Source organism: Leuciscus leuciscus (assembly GCF_965113295.1).
Source record: "Leuciscus leuciscus genome assembly, chromosome: 16".
NCBI lineage: Eukaryota > Metazoa > Chordata > Actinopteri > Cypriniformes > Leuciscidae > Leuciscus > Leuciscus leuciscus.
The window spans coordinates 3293429-3317061 of record NC_138740.1 but is presented as its reverse complement, the minus strand read 5'-3'; the positions used below and the strand labels follow the sequence as shown (position 1 = coordinate 3317061).

The 23633-nt window shown below is 37.9% G+C and overlaps 1 protein-coding gene and 2 long non-coding RNA genes across 10 annotated transcripts in view; 2 read left to right on the top strand and 1 right to left on the bottom strand.

Moving 5' to 3' along the window:
• Nucleotides 1–23633, top strand: part of aff4 (AF4/FMR2 family, member 4) — a 60507-nt gene that overhangs the window by 4405 nt on the left and 32469 nt on the right. For 4 of the 8 annotated variants that reach the window (XM_082141226.1, XM_082141223.1, XM_082141222.1 and 1 more), the window contains exons 2-4: nt 13453–13630; nt 17395–17521; nt 22385–23053. In XM_082141226.1, the coding sequence (XP_081997352.1) occupies nt 13614–13630; nt 17395–17521; nt 22385–23053 (813 nt within the window). In that variant the 5' untranslated portion in view covers nt 13453–13613. The remainder of the gene's footprint in view (nt 1–13452; nt 13631–17394; nt 17522–22384; nt 23054–23633) is intronic. The other 4 variants (XM_082141225.1, XM_082141224.1, XM_082141227.1 and 1 more) reach the window with 3 other exon arrangements.
• LOC309478069 lies at nt 393–9015 on the bottom strand. Its single transcript, XR_014198805.1, has 2 exons — nt 6972–9015; nt 393–5687 (listed from the first exon to the last, which is right to left on the bottom strand). It is a non-coding gene; the product is annotated as an uncharacterized lncRNA (long non-coding RNA).
• On the top strand, nt 17530–21830 carry LOC309478010. Its single transcript, XR_014198748.1, has 2 exons — nt 17530–19232; nt 19359–21830. It is a non-coding gene; the product is annotated as an uncharacterized lncRNA (long non-coding RNA).

Genomic DNA, 23633 nt, shown 5'->3' with positions numbered 1-23633 from the left:
TTGACCATTTCCTCTGTCTGTGTTTATGACTAGAAAGACTGTGGCTGACGCTTGTTTGCCATTGTCAGTTTATAAAAGCTTCTAAAGTTGTTGGCAAGGGATCTAACAGGCCATGCTTCATGTTCTTCTGTCTTATTTTTGAGGATCGCTGCTGTTGTTGTTGTTGTTGTACTTGCGACCTCAGCAGGGTGTGTTCCAGAAAGCAAGGTTATCTTATCAAACATCCCCTGAGCTCTCGGTGGATTAAACTAAACCTTGCTTATTCTTCTTATTACCTTACTCGTTCCAGAAACACGTCCGGCAGTGAGTTCACTTGTTAACAAGTCAATCTAATTAAACTAAATAACAGTCTGTGCTTGGCTGTAAAAGGTTGTTATTTTGAGAGAGAGAGAGAGAGAGAGAAATAATCTGTATTTGCCGACAAAATCTATTATTTTCACTGAATAATTTTCGCTATTATTTCACACGATTGTTTAAAAACAGCCGATGATCAGAGCCGATTATATTCTGTCAATCAAAAGTGTGCGGAAAAACATGTCCGACTGCAACTCACACTGTGTGTGTGAAGAAAATCATTATACTGTATGTGACGTGACCGATTGCTGTAGTAGCGTCTCAGTTCAAGCACCAGTATTTTCTTCCACTTTAATACAAATTATATCTAGAAAACATGCATGAATATGAAAAGGTATGTTAAAGATACAGTACAACTAACGAAATCTGTATAATGTAATCTCGCATTCAGTGTTTCAACCACGGAAAGAGGTCAATAAAACAGCTTGTGAACAAAATATGTCAAGTAACGTTGCATTTAACCAAATCTGTTTGTTAGTTAGCTATAAAAAACACTAGAGAGGAGCTTATTAACTGTTAATTATACATTGTATGCTTGAATAAATCTGCCATGAAGTGTTTATGAAAACTACCGTATGTGCAACTGAGTTTTATACAAACATTTCAGTTCCTAATTTGGGTGTAATTCTTATGTCTGAAAATAAACGGTAGTTTAATATGATACCTCTGGTGTTAAATGCAGCCGATATTATAGTGTAGCAAATGAGAGGCTTCTCTGTGTGTTTGCAGCATTATTTGGGAGACTTTCTTTCCATAAGAAAAAATAAACTATCATCAGTATATAATATATATATATATGTATGTATATGTCAAGCTCGTATATTTAAGTTGAATAATTTCACTTAAATGGCAATGCAAATGACCTATTAATTGTCGTTTAAGTGTCATTTAACGTTACATGTTATAACAAGAATATCTGTGGCAAGAGCTCTTTTCAGTCGCTGCTTTCTTTTCCTCGTGATTATTTTCTTTTTTCTCTTTGCAATCCGCGGTAAAAGTATGATAAAGGTCAACATGTCCTGCACATTTGTGGTCTGTTCTCCCGAATTTAATTTACGATATATGCCATTAATAATTCACTGGAATGCTCGAAGAATCTCTCGTTATTCTCCTCAAATCCTCACGTCTCTTTCCAGGTCTGTTTTCACGGGTAAATGCAATTTATAATGTGTCAAAATGACGGAAATCACTTTGAAATAGTGTCACGTAATGCTGAAGTTAATGACCGTTTTTGATTAACGAAACATAAGTTACACTATACAGATATATATATATATATATAATATATATTACTACAGTGATATTTAACCCGTCCGTTATTGCTGTGGAAAGACTCGCGTATTTGGGGTTATTTGGTCTGTTGAAAGTACCTTGTTGATGCTTTTACACTTTCCTTTTAATGTTCGCTGGTTGAAGGGTGAGTAGATTAATGTTATCTCATTGTGACAATTTTTTTACGTATTGCGTTCATAGAGCGAGCGTTTCACTGATTTTTTTACATCTTAATGGAAGTTACACCCATAATTCGCGCAAAGCGCCATGGGACGCGGGAGTAAGGTGGATATATCGATGTGGATATATCGATATAACTATATATATGTAATTTTTTGTGCTCACTGGAGCCTCCTCACGATGGCACGCATGTGCTGAACACCTCTGGAGTAAACTAACCCTATGTTCAGAGAGTAACTTGCTATGGCTCCTTACATACTCCGAAAGTTACCTCCGGTTTTGGAAGTGAAAGTTGAGGTTATCCGCGTACTTACCCTCCCTTAAACATACTGTGATACTGGGATATGTCACATAACCTGCTTTCTGGAATCCCTCCCTGGGCTGTATGAGGTCAGAGCAGCTGCAGCAAATTCCCAGTCACTTAAAGCATAAAAAAGCCTGTTTTCCAAGATACTCTTGACCATTTTTGTTGCTGTGTCTAAAGGCTGCTCGTGTCCCGTGCCAAATATGAAAAGTGTCTCAAAAACCTCCCTGCATTTACTTGACTTAGAGGGTTATTTCACCCAAACCCAAAAATACTCACCCTCAAGCCATCCTAGGTGTATATGACTTTCTTCTTTCAGCCAAACACAATTTGAGTTATATTAAAAAAGCATCCTGACTCTTCCAGGCTTTATAATGGGAGTGAATGGTAACTGAGATTTTGAAGCCCAAAAAAGCTCATCCATCCATCATAACAGTAAATCCATACGACTCCAGGGGTTAATAAAGGCCTTCTGAAGCAAAGCCATGCGTTTGTGTAAGAAAAATATCCGTATTTACAACTTAATAAAGTATAATCACTGGCTTCCGGTAACAGCCGCACGTAGACTCCCGTAAAGCCTTGTTTATACTTTCGCCTGGCTCCGCACACTGCGCGCGCACCTCCCCAAACGGACGAGGTGTTTATACCTGATGCGCTCGCCGTTGTACTATTCTGTGAAACGATAGGGGGCGACTCGAGTAATTGTCCTCTAAAACATCAGGAATCAGTGGTGAGAAGTAGTAAGCTATACACACGTGACAATGTTTATTTTAGTACACCACCACCAATACCACACTACAAAAAGAATCGTGTAAAACCCAGTAAACCCTGAGATTATTACTTGTGACAATAAAACAAAATATATGGATATGAGAATGTGTATACGACATAACTAAATTAACGATCTCTTACATATTTTCTAATTTCACTAAACATTTCATTAAGTTTCGTGAACATTTGTATTAAACATGGACCTTTATGTTCATTAAAAATACTTTTATGCTATTGTATGCTCATTTTTTAAATGTAAGCAACTAATTTAGACGTGCAAACTGGGTTCGAGCCATGAGAAGTTCGAGCTCGGCCAGATTCGGCTCGACGTCGTTCATCTTCGGATGCGGCGCCGCGCGCGCTGTTACAAAAGAAGTCGCGCACACCTCCTAGCGAAATGTGGTCTTGCACACCCAACATGCACGACCATAGATATCCATATAAGGCTAGATGTCTTAGGGCGGAGTCTCGAACAGCATCACACCGGCGGCCATCTTGGCACAGGGAAGCTTTCTGGCGAGTTCTGTGGTATCTGAAGTAAGGTGAGTGATCAGCACGAACACAAATCCTCTTATCTCGCTGAAATCTTGACGGATTTACAAACGGTTCGGTTTCTTACAAACGTTATTAACGTGGCTAAAACTCTTTCATATGGAAGTCCATTGTTATAATTATTCATATGTATGCAGTGTCATAACTACATCTCTGACGTTTATAACAAACCAAACCGTTTGAAAATCGGTAGAAAATTTAGCAAGTTATGGTTATTTAAAAGTACACGCACCATTAAAACACAATGTTACGAGTGAGTGAGCTCCCTGTGGCAAGATGGCCGCCGTGTGCGGACGTCGACCTCCATTGGCCAGCAGCGCGGACGAGACATCAAGCCTTTATTATATGATATCTATGCGCACGACCACCCACACCGCAATGACATAATTTTTGCCGCGCGCACCTTCACGCTCGTGCGGACGCGTCCAGTATAAACCTAGCTTAAGCCAGCGATTATAGTTTATAAAGTATAATTTATATTACCACTGCTTTAAGTAGTATTCTTATCAGTTTACAGAAATGTAAAATAAATATCTATAGAAATGTATATCGAAAGAAACCGCAATGTTTGAACAAAACAAATATAAAGCATCTCTTTGTAAATGCACCAGTGTGCAGGAAACTCAGAGAAGCCGTGCAGGAACATAATTGTGTTGTTATATCATCATCATCATCATCATCCAATTTGAAACATAATTTCTTTACATATAATTATTTGGCGTCAACGCCTGGTTAATCCTGATATCACTCCTCATTTCTGGAGGTAAGAGCGATCGCTTCTCGCTCTTTGTTTGAGCGAGGCAGTGCAAGCTCAGACGGGTGTGTGTGTGTGTGTAAACGTGACTGGGGCTCGGCAGAGGGTTCGTTGCACACATACCATTCAGAAATCATTACATTAAGTTTCACGAGCCTTCGGTACACAAGAAGGGACCTCACTGAAGGGACACGAACTTGCTGTTCAGAAAGTGAGTCAGTGAAGAAATAATCTGGCTGATTCAACCCAATAACTTAAAGAAATCATTAAAGCTGCCCAAAGTAATCCGTAGTTTGTGAATGGGACTAAACTGACGTTGTGTGTGTGTGTGTTTTTGTGTGCTGTGTGCGAGGACGGGACGACTCAATCGAATATTTTTATTAAAAAAAAAAAATGTTTTGATTAATCGTTTTTTAAAAAGTGGTCGATTTTGATATTGTTTCTAAAAAGCATCATATCGATCTTTTTCCGCATTTACTTCCGCAAACACTGGACATAATGTCTGATGGACGTTACTCTCAGTGTTGTGCCTGAACGCGTTCATTAAACGATAGTTCATGAACTCGTTCATATTTTGGGCGAACGTGAACTGAACGTACTGTATTACAGCCTGATGAACGTTACTGTGAACTGGTTCATTCTGGTGTCTGCTCTCTCAGTTTAACTTTGTTCAATAGAGTGCCAGATTTCTACAGAGCCTTCCAGTCGAAACCCGGCTACAACACACCGTAAACCGGCCTTAATATGTAGTGGGAAAAACACCCAGTCTGGCAACACCAGCCACCAGTGTCTACATGGGTATCTATGGTCTACTGACTCTCTTGTTCGATCTCGTTCATCAAAATGAACAAATCTTTTTTTTTCGAGTCATTTCGTTCATTTAAGGGGCTTTAAATGTTATACTTTTAACAGGCAAATTCCCAGAACACATCCACCTACGCAATCTTGATCATATTCTGAATTAAGAAATCATTATAATGCAGTCAAAAATCTTTATACAGGGAACATAAATAATTACTTTACCTTCCGAGTCTTTCGTTCATTTGTCACGTGACAGACGCTCATGAACGACTCATCACTTACGTTACAAATCAAAACAAAAAGCAGCAAGGAGGCGTCGTATGATCATTTAAACGAGTTTTAGGACGAGGTCGAGTGAGGATGGGGAATAATCTGACGCGTAGCTTCAGTGTTAAAACTGATAAAATAATTGTCTGTGGTTCTATATGGGCTGTGGCAATCATTTTGAAAAGTAATATCTCGCAGCAACATGGAAAAAAAGAACTATGAACTAGTTAATTTTAAAATTTCTGAACTGAACTTTGAACTAGTTCATGTAGAAAGTGAACTTTCCCAACACTCTTATCACCAGTCTTCTCCACTAGATGCTGAACATGGCGGATGCAGGGTCGCCTTTTAGCATTAAAGACGTTCCAGACCGTTGGAGGGTCTCTCAGTGTCTCGATCGGGCCAGTGCTCATGAGAGAGGACTCACAGGCGCTCGCGTCAGACTAGTGTTGTCACGATACCAAAATTATTGTTTTGATACCGATACCAAGTCAAGTATTGCGATTTCGATACTTTTTCGATACTTTTCCTGAAAAGGGAGAAACACTCTCAAATATCATTGCTGTGCTTTATTTTAAAACCGGGACAACATTCTAATCATATAACACACTAATAAATGAACATATGAACAGCAGATATATTAAACATTTGAACAAAATATGAAATATGAAATATAAAAAATAAATTAGAGCAATGACATTCAAGAAAAAAAAAAAGATAAATTTAGCAGCATTATCTCATTTATCATAAGAAACATAAGAGCTTTATCTTGATTCTGAACTTTGAATAAAAATATGAACAGCGATTATATTAAACAATGTTTAATATTGGTAACATATGATAAGCCTCATTGGTGATATATTTGACATGTGGGGAGAGAGTTGTGGAAGGCCTATACTTCATGTTAAACATAAATATATAGCAGCAAAGACAACAATAGGCTACAGAATAATTCGTTCTGTATTGAGAGGTGCAATATTTGAAAATCGATAATATTTTTTTAAATTACATTTATATTGTATTTATGTCAAAACTTTCAAACATCAAAATGTCATTTATTAATATGTATTCGTGTCAAAATGACATAGAAACATCTTTTCCTATTCTATTTTGCCTGGAAACGCTTCCAACAGGCTTGCGTATCGCGTGAAAAATAGGCGTCGGTTCTATTTATAGCATAAACGCGTTTTCTGCGCGTGTCGAGCTGCGCCCAGACCTTCTTATACTGTCTATGGCCCAGACGCGTGTCACGCAGGCAGTTAACATGGGAGCCGAAATAAAAACGGACACGACACGCAGACAGTGTGTCGCCGGCCTTACAAATCTGGAACGTGGTCATTCTTAGAAGTATGATACTAATAAATTAAGGAATCGTGACGTTTTTCATTTCCTATTTACTTTTGAAGTATCGGTGCACCGTGCAACAGAGCAAGGTAGGCAACGTACTTCCATATGTCACTCCTCGCGTCATCTTTTTCTACGAGTCGTGGACCACTTGTCCTCGCACATGCAGCCATCTCGCTGTAGTGTTTTGTCACATGACACTGACAGCGGCAGGTTCTTTGCTGCGTGCGTCAGGAAAAAAACACAGACGTCCATAGGGAGGCGTTTTTTCAAAAAAAAAATTTAAGTATCGATACTGATACATTTAGGTATCGTGACGTTTTTAATTTCCGAGTATCGCGATACTTTTGAAGTATCGGTACACCGTGCAACACTACGTCAGACAGTGTGCAAATTATAAAATCAATTCTCTTTCACATCTCCTTGCACTTGAACGGACAAAATCACACACATGTATCTCAAAGGCCTGGTTTACACTGTCAGTGAAATGTGACCCAATTCCGATGTTTTGCTCATATGTGACACAGATCGGATGTGTTCTATGACCGTGTAAATAAATGGGATATGTAAACATGTAAACAGGCAGATCGGATTCTCTGAGGCATTAGGCGCCGTCTCCGCGGTTTAATGACGAGAGAAACCCCGACGTGCTTCTGCAAAGGGACGGATGACCCGTCGAAACGCTGTGTCGTCGTAGGAGAGGAATGTGGACAAACGTTGACAACATATTGTTGTACACAACAAAATTTCGGACCGACCGCTCCTCGTTAAAGCCAATATTTAAACACAATATGCTCCCACCAGTCCTGAGATCTCTCTCACACACAATAACTGAAGCATATGTGCAATGATGGCACTTTTCGTCCTCCTTCGCCTCAAAATCATGGTGATGTTTGGCGTACTTCGCATATATCGCAGAGCTAGCATCAAGCATATTTCGCGTTCGTCCATCTGTGCAAGAGAATTTAACCCTTTAAGCATGCCTGATGTTTCAGATAGTATGGCAAGTGTAAACACATGAATCGGATATGGGTCACAGTTGAAAGAACTTCTCAGAAAAATCGGATAAAGGTAACAAATCAGAATTGGGCATCAAGACCTGCAGTGTAAACGAGGCCGAAATGCCCACCTTGACGAGCGTATAGTAGAAAACATACTCTGTTATGACTTCAGTGAACGTAAACAGTCGAGAAAGACAAACCTGTGTGTATCAGTACATTGGATGTCTTAAAGGGACAGCAGCCTAATATTCCTGATGCTCTCTGTGTTTTTAATGTTAATCAAACCACAAAAGACAAAGAAATCACTCACTGCTCTTCACTGAATAACTTGTGAAACTTTAAGGATTCATCTATTTAGTTTATACAGTGAAGATTATATGTAGTGCTGTTTTACATTTGATTACTTTATTCAGTTTCTGTACCGGAAAATAACTGTTTATTTCATGTGTATCTATTGTATTTATTTGTGTTATTGGTTGTAGTTTAATGATTTTTTTTCTTTTTTTGTTAATGACTGTTTTCTTGTCTTTAATAATCTTTGAAATTTATATGAGTTAGTAGTTTTTAACTGTGGTGTTGACATTGAAATCGAGAATTGTTCAACATCACTGGTATCTAAAAAATTTTGTCATAACCTTTATTTATTTATATATATATATAATCATATCGGGACATCTGTTTTGATATCCAGCCCTAATCAGTATTCATATAACTGAAGTAAAAATGCTTTAATAACACTGTACACTGTAAAATCTATTAGTTGTACTTACTTTAAAAAAAAAAGCATGCAAACCGATTGCCTTAAAAAAAGCAAGTAAAGTGAAATAGGAATAGTATGTGGTCTGACAAATGCTTAGTTAGTATAGTTCACTTACACAAGAGTTCTAGTAACTAAAACAGAACTGTAGAGAGTACTTGATAATTTACTTTAAATAAAATATAATTGTTGTGTTTTGCAGGATGAATGATGAAGTCTGTGTGACTCAAGTATGATTGTCACAAATATAGAAGGATTATATAAACCCAATTAAAAGTTTCTCAAAGTGTTAAGGATATAAGTGTTAGCAACAAAATTATAAAAGATCATTAATTGACATGAAATATAGTTATGTTATATGTCATTCGTATATATAATGAATCGCTGCATCAATGGGAAGAGAATTACAATAGTATAAATGAAGTTCCAAGTGCCCAACCGAAGGGAACACTAATCACCATAATGGTGACTAAAACATTTTAGGAAAATCAACATCAATTTATGAAGTCAGTTTATGTGATGTTCTCTCATTTTTCAGTCGTATTAAAATTTCAACATTCCAGATGACTTTGGGAAATGAGTGAATGCAAACAGAGAAAGATAACTGCAGAAGTGGATTTTCCCCGCCTCAAAAACCGCACTCAAACCAATCAATTAATCTTAAAGGGATACTTCACCGTTTTTTCATATTAAACTATGTTATTCCCTTAACTAAGACGAGTTGATACATACCTCTATTGTCTCAGTGCGTGCACTAAATCCCTCTGTCTTGCGGCGAAACTTTGTTTGCCCAGTTCATTTAATATGGGCCAAGCAGAGAAGCTACCAAACACCTCCACGTTTTCCCTATTTAAATACAGTTACTCGCGAAGTGTAACTCGACCTAGGACGGTGACACAAAACAAAACGTTGCGCTTTTCTAAGCGTGTAAAATGGATAACTATTTTGTATGGCGGAATACCATAGCAAGTGCTTGTAAGCACTTCGACTTGGCGTAGTAATATCTTCACTCGTGAAAAATCCTCTCACCGGCCCCCGCTCCCTCTAGTGAAGATATTACTGCGCCAAGTCGAAGTGCTTACAAGCACTTGCTATGGTATTCCGCCATACAAAATAGTTATCCATTTTACACGCTTAGAAAAGCGCAACGTTTTGTTTTGTGTCACCGTCCTAGGTCGAGTTACACTTCGCGAGTAACTGTATTTAAATAGGGAAAACGTGGAGGTGTTTGGTATCTTCTCTGCTTGGCCCATATTAAATGAACTGGGCTAACAAAGTTTCGCCGCAAGACAGAGGGATTTAGTGCACGCACTGAGACAATAGAGGTATGTATCAACTCGTCTTAGTTAAGGGAATAACATAGTTTAATATGAAAAAACTGTGAAGTATCCCTTTAACTTGGGTTTTCTGAGTAAACAAAGAATAGTATGTGAATAGTACAGATTACTAGATTTTTACAATTAAGTTAAGACATTAAGTAAAGTTAACTAAAAAGTGTTTACAGTGTAGCTTTGCCATAAACACTGGCATAACTAGCATAGAAGTGTATACTTTTAATGCATTTCTGCCGGTTTGTCGTTTTTAATATATTGCCCTGCCCTATTTTAAGGTTTTCTTCATGTGATGGTTTTACTATCAGCATTTGATTGAGTTTGCTCTGGAAAATGAACAGTTCACAGATTTCCTTTTCCTTGTACTATATGACAAACAACAATTGCAGATATATATATATATATATATATATAGTGAAGAAATCCCTTGCCGTCTTTTTAACTAACACTAATTCACAAATACAGTGTGTAATAAACCTGGAAGCACCAGTGCCTTCTGAAAAATGGTGTTCATTTTTTACTGTTGATTACATTTTGAGTACAAAGTGCTTCTTTAAAGAAGTTAATATTGCACAGAGGCAAGCTTGGGTTAGAAACGTTGCGTCTCTGTGCGTGTTAGAGATGAAACGTCATCTCATATCATGATTATAGTGACAAAAATTATCATGTTATTGTCTGGAAATGTTCAAAAAGTACTGATATACGCACTGAAATTATCTCAACAAATCTAGCAGCGCTATGCACACTTGTTAGCACAAACATTCAAATAATGACTTTAACAATGATGGCTGGAGTTTTAATGAACAAAAACATGTTGGTTTGGTGATTTACAACATCTACTAACATTTTCGAATAAAGTTTGACAAATATATATATATATATGATCAACCTCACATTTCAGCCATTTAAAAAAAAAAGGGATTTTTATTTGCTTCATGGATAATTCTAGATGCATTATTATTCAAGTTTAGAATTAAAAGTGATTCGATTAAATTTGTGATTTAATGGTTTTTAGAGTGCACATTCAATTATTACTCATTAACTGGTTAAAATATATAACAATGCATCATTTTCGCATTGGTCTGACGGGCTGAAGGGAAATGTAAATCCACTCTCTGACAGTAGGTGGCGCTTATGAAACAGCAGAAATAGAGCGGTTTCCTTCAGGGATTCATTAATATAATTAATTCATATAGAATTATTCGTTTTAAAATAATGATGCGGAATTCCTGGTGAAAAACTTCATTACCCATGATGCTATACAGAAAATTACACCAATCAGAGAGTCGGAAAAAGCAAAACGCACCAATCACGCTTAAGCTCCGCCCACTCCCATGAAGCACTGCGTAATCGAGTCGATCTCCCTACACTCTTAAAATACTTCAATGTTTATATATATATATATATATATATATATATATATATATATAAAATATATAATCATAATTTGTAAATGAGTAGTTTTAAGTTTCTCCATCGTTTTTAATTTGATTAAAGCCAAAGTTCTTGTACATTTTGTCTTTTTGTATGATTTTAAAGTGTTTTTTTTGCTTCAAATCAAAGTTTGTAATGTTGTGATTCTCCTCGTAGCCGGTTCGTTTGGTTCATGGCTTATAGATTATACATCTTTAATGAAAACCTTTTTAAAATCCCCATGGGAAAAATGAATGGATAAAATACTGGCACTCTACGGTTCATACTTTGGAAAAAACAAACATAAACACCCCAGTGCCAGCTCCAGATTAAAGTGAGTGACTTCAGGGAGCCAGGTTTAGGTCCTCTCAAATCTTCATGTAGTTTAAGGTCATTAATCAAAAGAATACAAATGGCATCTTGTCTTAATAATGTACCGTCATCTATAGTTGTACAATAGATGTCCAAAACACTGTGTGCTCTAATGTCTGTACACTTTACACTTTATAAATGAAGACAATAAATTAATAGATTAACCCACTTCTCCCGGGCATAATAATAATAATGCACATAAAATGTGGGCCAGAATCTTTCCCAGTATAAGAGAATATCGCTTTACAACGACTAAAACACACACAAGTTCTCTCGTCTACTTGAATGTATTTGCATTTTAACAAAGAAATGAAAATGCATACAAATTGGTTAAACCCTTAACCCTTTTATTTGCATGTTACATAGCCATGCATGTCCCAATGTAGAAGCTCAAGGATCCGGTTAACCTTGAAGCGTCTTGATTTTATATTATTAAAGTAATTGGGGATCTTATGTATGGCCTCAGATATACATGACATGATATACATGATTCGCTGAATCCAAAACGCCCTTTTTTTGTAGTTTAAACCGAGACGATAGTGGTATAGTTTTCAGAAACTTAGACTTTTCGCATTTTCAGGTCCTCAAAACACAGTTGTTGTGTAAATTAACGGCCAAAACGCTTACGTTTTTAGTTGAAAACGAGTTTCTAAAGGCATTATATTAGTATAATTAGACTGTTTTCATGTCTCATGACTTACGAGTATGAAATTCAGATACGAATATTTTAACATCTCTGATTCAGTGTTAGTCTCGATCAGCTTCATTCATTAAAACTCTTGATTCAGTGATTGGTTTCACATTCATAGAAGTACATGCATACATTTACATAGTTTTAGTTAAAAAAAAAAACAGCCATGTTCAGTTTGTTGTCCTAAAATAAAAACACAAATGTAATCATATAGAATTATGAGGAAGGGTCAAAGGTTATGGTTGATTCAGTGTGACATCACACCCTGAATGCTTAAAAACATTGTCATGGAAAACCTAGAAACATCAGGGCGATTTAAAATTGTGATTTCCAGGCGTTGATTGATTTGTATAGTAAATATACTTTTCTTTTTTTATGCTCCGTCCTAAAATGATTTAAGTGGTTGTTCTGTTGCACTGAATCAAAAACGTGTTTAAGAGTTAAAGTAAGAAAATCTAGTTATTTATCATACTTGACCAATAAGAGATGTGTGCCGCTAATCCCTGCTTACTTTAGGATTCAGGTTTACAGGCTAATTGCTATTCACCCACATAGTTTAGTGAAGCACATCGCCCTGTTATTATTATTACTTATCATCATTTTTATAAAACACCAGGATGGTTAGTGAGTTGTTTTTGGTGATTCCCATATTGCATCTAATTGCCTCATGGCCTCCTGGGTGTACTAATGTTTCTGACATGCTCTCCCTCTAGACTTGGAGAAAAGCGTGTGTCTGGCCCTTTAAGGAAACTGACGCTGCTAGTGTTGGCTCAGGCCCAAGTGGGGGAGGGCATGTGTTTACTGAGAGACCGCAGCTGATTGGCTGCCCTAAGTCTTCACATCATAGAGAGGAGGGGCCAACTGGCATAAAATAACATGTCCTTATAAGGGCGTTGGTGGACTGCACCATTCTCCACAGCACACGAGGGGTGTCCTCCTTTAGAGAAGCAAGGTTTTTAAGGATTTATGTAGATAAACTTCACATTACGTGACTTCACATTGGAGGTATTATTGATTAAAATGCAGAAGGATGAGTTTTATCATTAGTGTTGGTTTTGTGAAACTTATATATTATCAGTTTGTTTTTCTTCTTGATGGGCAAATGGTTACTCTTGTCAAACTGTAAATTTGTTCCAGAGCTTCTGATATGGCACACTTTTAGTGTTTTATTGTGATGTCCTCACCTCTGTATGCTTGAGCTGTGCCTCCTCTCTTCAGCTGGAGTGGTTTGTTCGGTAGACAGACTATAACCTCCCCTCCCTAAAGTCAGATTTATCTCAACTCCCAGGAAATACAGCAGTGACGATTGAAGCGTGAAAGCTGCCGATCAAGAGAACTGTGCCTCAAAAGTGGACGGTACTTAACCAGAGGGAGCCGTAGCTGGAAAGAGCCATCGAGTTGTCTGGAATTTTCTCTCAATCCTCTTCCAATGGTTCATTGGTTGAGGCCATGGCCTCTCAGTCAGGGTAAGCTAAAGCACCAGCCATGTTTTCAGTGAGCAACTCTTATAGTAGTCACGGCAAAGTTTGAGGCCTTCTCTCAGCAATCTGCATACCGTTCTCCTTTTATTTCTTTAGCTTAGTTTTAGTTCTTAGACTTTATTGTCTCTTGTCTTTTTTTAAAAGTTGGTCTTAAAATGAGCCGTGCACTGACTAAGAGTCAGAATATTCTAGATGGTTCCGGATGGATAATAATCTGGATTATATTACTGTTTGAAGAGCCCTTTTGGAAATATTGATATTAAGACACTTTAGGTGAACTGTGAACGTTTGCTCTATCCTGAAACTGCTTATTCTCAGGGCATGTAGAAACATATGTGGAAAAATAGAAGACATCTATATCTTTCAGGTTACTTTTTCATACTTCTCTTCAGTCGTCACTTCAGATTGCTCCATGGACATTTAAGCAATCCCGTCAAAAGACATGTCAATTTCCCAGCAATACTTTCTGATTGTCATTTAATCACCCAGCTTGCTTTACACTTGCATCATAGGATGTCAGCGCCATTGTGTCATATGAGAGATCTTGGCAAATTTTGGATGAATAAAAGCCTGTTCACACCAAGGACGCGAACCATAAAGATACAGGTCTAAATATTAAAGAATAGCAGAGTTCGACACTATAACGATAACAGTGCACGATATCGTTGGAATCACTTTCAGATCGTTTCTTTACGGATTAACAGGAAAAACATTGACAGCCAATCAGAATCCATCCTGTTTTAAAGAGCTGGAGCATTTAAAGAGCCATATCGTGCGCTGGTGTGGACGCTAGTATAGTTATTATTAGTTCTCGTTCTTGGTGTGAACGGGCCTTAAATCAGAAGTGGGACTGTACACTTAAATCAGGATATGGTCTCCATGTTTCCTTCCCGGCGGAGATCCGGACGATGCTTTTTTTGGAGCAGATAAACATTTCCATCGAGGAAGCCGGAGTACTTTGTAAAAGAAAAAATCCCTAAACACTCAAAATAGTCAAAGATGAGACTATTTTTTTTATTTTTTTTATTAAAAAGTTAATATTTCTCCCAACTGGATATGAATATAAAAAGGTTAGATCAGATGTTTCATCAGGCTATTTATTTGACATTTAGACACATACATGTATGGCAGGTTTACCTTTTAAAGAGTATGGACCATTTTTATATTTTGCTCAAAGTAATCAACTACTAAAAACAAACTACGTACATAATCTAATAATCAACTCTCATCATTGAAGACAAAACAAAATTAACTTGTAAACTAGTTTTTTGGTCTTCCCTTGCCATCTCTTAATCATTTTCCAAATTCTAACATTGTTTATTATGAAGATCCTCTTAATATGCTGTGTCTCATCTCATCGGTCTCATCTCTATGACAGATAGAAATAATTGTATTCGCTGCATTCTTGTTTTCTGACGCATTTTAGAAAAAGCATCTATTTTTCTGCCACTGTAGTGAAAATAACCGCTTCATCTGCAGCTCTCAAAGGGATAGTTCACCCAAAAATGAAATATAGCCCATGGTTTACTCACCCTGAAGCCATCCTAGGTGTGTATGACTTTCTTCTTTCAGACGAATACAATCAGAGTTATGTAAAAAAAATGTCCTGGCTCTTCCAAGCTTTATAATGGCAGTGAATGGCTGTATGTCTTTGGAAGTCCATTAAAGCGCATCTATTCATGATTAAAGTGCTCGAGACGGCTCTGCGGGCGTTAATAAAGGCCTTCTGAAGTGAAGCGATGCGTTCGTGTAAGAAAAACATCCATATTTAAAACTTTATCGACTAAAATAACTAGCATTACGCACAACGTAATGACGGCAATTGCCGCCTCTCGAGGTTCAAACACACAGGGCTGGGCGACCGCGTTCGTCATTACGTTGTGCGTCGGGTCAAGTGTTACTCTTTCGCACGCCGTCCGCCGGAAGCTAGTTATTTTAGTCGATAAAGTGTTAAATATGGATGTTTTTCTTACACGAACGCATCGCTTCACTTCAGAAGGCCTTTATTAACGCCCCGGAGATGCACAGAGCACTTTTATCATGGATGGATGCGCTTTTATTGACCAAACAGAAACGGCCATTCACTGCCATTATAAAGCTTGGAAGAACCAGGACATTTTTGGAGGGGGGGTGTGTGTATGTGGGGGTGGGGGTAATTTCCTAATGCCCCAAGTATACTTTGAAAGCGTATACCCTGCTCTTGAGCCGTGGTGAAGCAGGAGTCCAGGTTTGAAACTGGAGTACATTATGATCTAACCCTTCTGCTGTTCACGAAGGCAGCGAGTGAGATGCCTTGCTGAGGCTTCAAACACTCCACGTTATTGAAACTGTAGGGCCTGTTGTGTGTGTGTGAGAGAGAGAGAGAGAGGTTCAGGTGTACACACCAGCTCATCAGCAAAGACCATTAATGGTTTGACTAATTGGATTTGGTGCAGCGTAGAGTGTGTGTGTGTGTCAAGCGTCTGCACGTTGCATCGGTCGTTTGAGTGGTTTTGTCGTGCAAACGCTCTCCCATTAGCACATCCACTCGCTGAGCTTTCTCGACGCGGACATCAGAACCCTTCTGTTACCTTGACCTGATCTAAAGCTTCGAGTCTCACGTCCACTGATCTAATCACTGACTCTGTGCGAAAGCAACTGTGTTGATGTTTGTTGTTTTAATGAATTGGCCTGTAATATCAAGGTATTTTTAACTCACACTGTTTAATTAGTGATTTGTTTACACTCTAAGAATAATAGGTTTTGTACAGACTTAATGCATTAACTCTTTTTCTCCTTTTTCTTGCTTTCTTTCATCCATCTTTTGTTTGTTCGCTCTCTGCTGCTCCCTGTCTTTCATTCTCACTCTCCTCACATTAGTTTGTTTTGTGCTCTCTCCTGCTGCCCCCCCCCCCCCCCCATTATTTTTCATCCTTTCACTGTTTTGTTTTCCTCCCCCTTTTTTAAATTTTATTTATTTTTTGCTCAGTTAATTTTTGTCGTCCCTTTTGATTTTGAACCGAACCATAGTTTCACCACTGAACCTGTAGTTTTGGCATGGTTATGGAGGTACAGTGAGTATAACTAACTAATGAATTACCTGAGAAACGAGTTGAAACCTGTATTGTATGATGCACGTAGTCTTGAGCGTTCATTAATAAGCCTCTACACAACATTACCAATGTTTCATCGAGAGAGAGTAGATTTCATCCTGTTGTGGTTTTGAATGACGATCTGAACCGATAAGAATATTTTATCTTAATAATTTGACAGGGAAAAAAAACTGACACATGCACATCACAGACTGACAGATGTTAGGACGTTTCATTGGCTGTTAGCTGTACTTTCATCAGAATTTCCAGTGTAGTAAATGTTGGCCGAATCTGAAACTACTTTTTGCAAGTCCTGTCGTTATAAGGCCACATGTAGTCATTCGGTGATGTACAGAGAGGATAATAATGATGGCGTGTATGAAACATTTATATAACGTTTGGTTAGCCGAAGCACACAGCGTAAAACATAGATGGACAGACTCAAAGTTTGTGTTAATTTAACTCTAACATTGAGCATCTTCCTCCTCCGTGAAATAGCCCAGTTTTGATTCCTAAACCAGAGCAGGGAACCACGCACATCTCTGCTTGACTCCTGTTTATTTTTCCATTTGTTGTTCAAATGTGTAACTTTGTCTTGGTTTAAATGTAGCTGAAGGTGTCAGGAAGATATTTTCTCTTTGATTCTTCACTGCTTAGTGACTCTGTCTCTGTTGTTAGCAACATGAACCGTGAAGACCGGAATGTGCTCCGTATGAAAGAAAGGGAAAGGAGAAATCAAGAAATCCAGCAGGGAGGAGAGGCCTTTCCAGCTAACTCCCCCCTCTTTCCTGAACCTATTAAAGTTGTAAGTTCATTTTGTTTCTTCTTTTTTTCATTTTTATTTATTTATTCATTTATTTTTCGCCCTGTAGACCTCATTTAATCTTGGGTGGTTGTTCCTTTTTTGGTTTTCACATTCTCTGATATATTATGCTCCATTAATCTTCCTCCTCAGAGGAGAACCCACTACTGATGAAAGCTTTGTGGCCATACAGTTGTACAGTGACGGTAATTACAGAATGATTACAAAATGTATGCACTGTGCTAATTGGGTGTTTATTAACCAGAGCTACACAATTCTGGATAAAATGAGAATCACTTCAAATAGAGATCTAGATTCTTCCACGATCATAGCAACTAAACACAGGTTCTGACAAAATGGTAATTGCTGCAGTCTATTTAAAATGTTTAATTAATGTTTAAAATGCATGGTTTGAATGAATGATTCAATGACTCACTCATACAGACTTCACTTGTTTCTGGATGAATCTTTCGAATGAATGATTCAATGACTCACTCAATAAATGCTTGTTCCATTTCTTGATGAATCAGCATATTTGACCAAATCTCTTGAGCGAATGATTCAATGACACATACATATTTTGACAGTCACCTGTCGCCACCTACTGGTGTAACGATGTAATCGATACAATCGTTATTTCAAGCATCAAGTTACTTTCTAAAGCTGATTTGCTCTATTTTGATCTCTTCTGTCGACATCATTGTTTATATCTGAACTATAAACTTTTATCACAGTACTTCTGTGATAATATGAATGATTGCACGACAGATATAATGATGCTGTGTGGCTGTTTGTGACGCTGTTTCATACCTATACATGACAACGGCTGTCTCTGGATCGTACTTGTCAAGGCTTGTTGGTAACGAGATCACACTCTTTTAACAATTAATCATGCAGCTCTTATTAACCTCAACATTAACTCTTATTAACCTCAACATTAACTCTTATTAAGCTCAATATTAACAGTTAATATTTCGAAAGATTTAGCCTCTATATAAAATGTAATGATGGCAAAAAAGATGCTTTAATTGCTGGATTTAAACACCACATGTAGTCTACTTTATGCAATATTAACTTAATTCATTAAGTATTTTGAAAACTGGAAATGTGCTGTATCCAGAGACAACTATCGGTAGCTTTTCTTTTTTTATATATATATATACATACACATCACTAATGGTGTTTACATGCTGCTCCTTTGTGCTTCAAACAATACGATGGTGTATGTCCCAAAAAACATGCTTTGTACAGTTTTTATTGGCGTCAGGTTTCATTTGATATTTCAACCCTTACGGTTATTGCAGGGCATTTTATAGGTAAGTACTTGCATTGTTAGATGTGCTGTTTTGTGAACAGTCTGTTCCTGGCTAGTATAACATGTCTGTTGGTTAATGGCCGGTTAACTTCCGTTCCTAAATTATGTGGTAAGTCCTCTGCAAATTGTTACCCACTTTCTAGTTATACACGGATAAACATTGTGTAGTTTACTCTTCCAGGTGTGAAGTAAAGAGCATTGCCAGTTAGGGCTGGTCATTGAGAACCCTTTTTCATTGCCATGCTCAAAGAAATGTAATAATTGTTCGTCAGATGATAGGCTATAATTTGAGCTGTGAGTTTGCAGTCTGAATTCAGTGTGATGAGAGCGATATGAAATCTAGTACGAAGACAATAGCATTTATTTTGTCTAGTGGTTCAACGGATCACAAAACTCACAGTTCGGATCATATTGCACGTTTTTAAGTCACGGATCGGATCATTTTATCGGATCGGCAAGAAAAGAAGTAATGTTTTGGTGGTGGGGTTAAATTAGCTAAGACACACTACTTGCCTAACTAATAAGTTTCAAATAAAGTAAGGTTTAACTGTAGTATTCAGTATTAAATGTAAAATAACACAAGTTTTCACTGTATACATTTAATATAGATTAATCTTAGCTGTTTTGTTGTTTAAGTAACATTAATAACACAGACAGCTGCAGGTATTTATAGGCCGCTGTCACTTTAAGACCTAAAGCGCGGATCCAATATAAAGATGCACATCTGATTTCTTTCTTAACTGTTTATGCTCAATTAAGATCTAACCGGCTGTGTTTACGAGAACGCATGCAGAGATGGGTGTTTTGATTAACTTTTTGGGTGTCAGAATCAGAATGCGTAGTTTGTGCATAAAAATGTCCGTCAAAACCAACACGCGTTGAAGGATATTCACTAACCCGGTGAAGTTTTACAATCGGATTGGCGTTTGTTCGCTTAAGCACGCCGTGTGAAGTACTTCACTCCGTTCCCTGATCATTCCCGGTACATTTCAGCGAGTGAAGAACAGATTCATACTCTAGTAGTGCATTATGTATTTAGGGACGTTATCGTGTTTGACAGACAGCATGTTGAAGCCAGCCGCCATTTTCTCCCTCTTCTCGGAAAGCGATGACTCGTTCAAAACATCCGGTAGTTTGGGTTTTCCAGGAGATGCATGTAGTCCCTCTGCTTTTCGTGTATTATGCACGTTATTGTTTTGACAGACATCAATGTTGTGGTATGGATTTGAAAACGGATGGACTGTAAGGTAATAATTGGAGTGATTGCACATGAATGCATGTCGTGATAACATGTTAAGGGGTGAACAGTTTGATTTTGTTTTTTTTTGGTAATTATAAAACATGCTGGAGACGTTCGAAATGCTTCTTGCGTAGTTCATTATACTTATTTTACAGAATGACGTTTATTTCCTGGCTTATGTTACTCAGAGATTGTCAAAAAATGTACATTCTTTTATCGCAAATTGGTTGACTTTTGAAAATCAAGTTCCTTTTTATACCAGAAAAGAATGCATAGTTTTTATTTTATTTATTATCATTATTATTATTATTATTATTATTGGCTCTCTTAACAAAAATCTTTCTTTTTAACCCATGAAAATGCAGATCTATGCTGTTGTAAATAGTGAAAAATCACTTTTCAAAACTGTTACACCTTAGCAGATCTTGACTCATATCTATTTTGTCGTACAACTCACCAGATTTTAATATTTCTAAACGTGTCTTTGCGAAGTGTCTTGCGTTATTTGCTGTGTTGACACACTTCCCTTTGAAACAGGAAGTTTTGGCTTTATTTGTTTTTGTTTTGTAGTGTGTTCTGTTTTATTGGACTAAAGTTTGAAGTGTAAGATGTGTCTTTTAAGATTTTTAGTTTTAGTTAAATACATTTTAAACGTGTATGTCTGCTAAATCTGCGTACATTTTTAGGAAATACACTAGTGTGTGTGTATTTAGGTCTCAAAGCTAGCAGACATGGACCTAAAACCCTGCGTTTATCACACAAAAGCTGAAAAGGACAGAGATATTATAGTCGCATATGTTTCTGTAAAGAAGATTACAGTCTAATCTTTGCTGCTAACCTGCTTTGCTCAGCATTAAGTGCTTCATTGTTGTTGAACCTGTCATAGGATGTAAGAAATGCAACCTGTCAGGTAGAGAATACGGTCTGTCATCTTCCCTGAAGGAAAACCCCACTGTGACATTTCCTCCGGGTCGGCTAGGACACAACGCACTACTTATTTTGGGTGACCTCATCGGGTGTAGTAGTGCAAAAAATATTTCACATAACGATCTGAACATTCTGGACAGATCAAGTTATAAAACAAGACGAGGAATGAGTCCTAGTGTCTTATATTTGTCATATGATTCTGCGTTGTCTGTAAATCATGATTGATTGTTTGCAGGGATCAAACAACAAATGGGGGAACTGCTAAAAAATGTCTCTTACAATGACATTACTAGCTTAACTCAAACACAGTGCAACATGCAAATGATTTATGAAGTGTTACTTATGCCAGGAGTTATTCTTTTCTTTTCAGAAGCTGAAGCACCAATTCATTTTCTTCACATTTCAAATCTATACATTGGGATTTATTAAAGATTTAGGCAAAGAAATTAATAATAATTGCTTGTTGAGACTATTAGAAATAGACAGATTTTTCACAGGAGGAAATACTCATATCTAGATGGCCTTTTCTAATGATTCTGCTTTGTAATTCATAGTAACTTCCGTAATGTAACTCTGGTTTCTAACCAGGGTTATTCCAGTTAACTAAAACATAAAACTTGAGTTAAAACAAAAGTTAAATGAAATAAAATAAAATATGCTTTGTATCAGCTAGTTGCTAAGGAAACATACTAATTATAATTCAAATTTAACTTGATGTACTAAAAAACTGAAATAAAAATGAGTAAAAACTGTTTAGACATTAAAAAACGAATAAAAATTACAACAACACACAACAGACTTGCTAAAACTTGAACTAAAATTAATTAAAATATTGCAGATAAGGTGGCAATATATTTCCTTACTCCTCCCGTAATATATTTAACTCTTTCCCTGCCAGCATTTTTGATCATTTTCGCACAACTTTCATGGCCCCCAGAATATTTTTTTAATGAATATCTGAACATGCAATATATCAAAAGAAAGAACAGAGCCTCAACTTTAAAAAAAGCTTTTGAACCAAAAACTTAGATGATGATTTTTAATGACTATAACGTGCACAAGCAATGCTTTAATCGCTTGTTTTTTGCTCCTCCTTTCCTGAGTTTTGATCCGGAGATTATGTACTCTTTCAGAAGATGCGTAATAGCGCCCCCTACTGTAAACACGGAAAGAGTTAACAATAACTTTATAATAACATATGAATTTCTTTCTGCCAAAATACCATAGTTAATGTATTTGTATTACAGTAAATCCAATCAAAGAGAGCTGGCAAACTTTGTAGTGGCACCAGTTTCACAAGCAAGGTTGCCAAAAATGCGACCATTAACTGATTTTTGCTGACGTTCTCATTCTAATCTCAACACTGTCCTTTTTCTCTCAACAGGCCAAGGAAGATAAACTCTCAAGTCGCATCCAGAGTATGCTGGGAAATTACGACGAGATGAAGGAGACCCTCGGTGAACCCCCAATGTCCAAGCTCATTCCCAAAGCCTCCAGCTCGTCCTCGGAAGATAAATCTGGCCAGTACGGTGACCAGCGCGGAGGCACTCAGAGTCAGAACAGTAAATGGACTCCGGTTGGCCCGGCTCCTCCTGGCATCTCTTCCACGACCACCTCCTCCTCTTCCTCGCAGAAGCGTTCATCAGTGCAGGGAAGCCGTAGCGGAAAGAAATCCAGCAAACACGGATCTGAACACAAGTCCCACTCCACCTCCAGCCCGGCCAAGGGCTCCATGAGCTCCGGCTCACACTCGCGCTCTCGCACCAAATCTCCCCGAGACCGAGAAGCCAACTGGGACTCGCCCTCAAGAGTTCATTCCTTCTCCAGCGGACAGCATCCCAGCCAGACCTTCCCGCCCTCACTCATCAAGCCCAGCTCCATGCTCCAGAAACCCACCGCGTATGTGCGGCCCATGGACGGCCTGGAGACGGCCGAGCCCAAGAGCTCCTCGGACTCGTACGGTGGCCAGTCGCACAGCAGTGCCGTGGGAGAAATGAAGCCCAATGGAAAGGCTTCTCTCACCAAGCTCAAGATCCCCACGCAGCCGATCGACGTAAGTCATGCATGCTTTTCTCTTTCACACGTTATCGAACGGTTCGTTTCATTAGGAGTCACGTTTTCCTTGATATTTTAAGATAAAACAGTCAGAGTTTAAAGGTGACATATTATGCCCCCCTTTCACAAGATGTGAGTGTGTCCCCAGAATGTGTCTTTGAAATTTCAGCTGAAAATACCCCACAGATCAGTTATTATAGCTTGTCAAATTTGCCCCTTTTTGGGTGTGAGCAAAAACACACTTTTTGTGTGTGTCCCTTTAAATGCAAATGAGCTGCTGCTCCCCGCGCCCATTCAGAAGAGGCCGATCCTTTACACGAGCTTCGGATACAATAACAAAACACCAATCTCACTCATCCATAATCTCATAAATAACCAGTAGCGAGTGCAGCCTTACGGAGAGACTCAGGACGAGTTTAACTTTTAGACGCACCTGGACGTTTCTGAATGGTTAGTGGGAGACATTTATGTAGTTGTTGTGGAGTTTTGATTCATCTGTGTCTGGGGGATTTCCATTGAAAATGAAATTAATCCACTGCTCTCTTGTCTCATCTGAGGCTGGGACTATAAATAGTGTT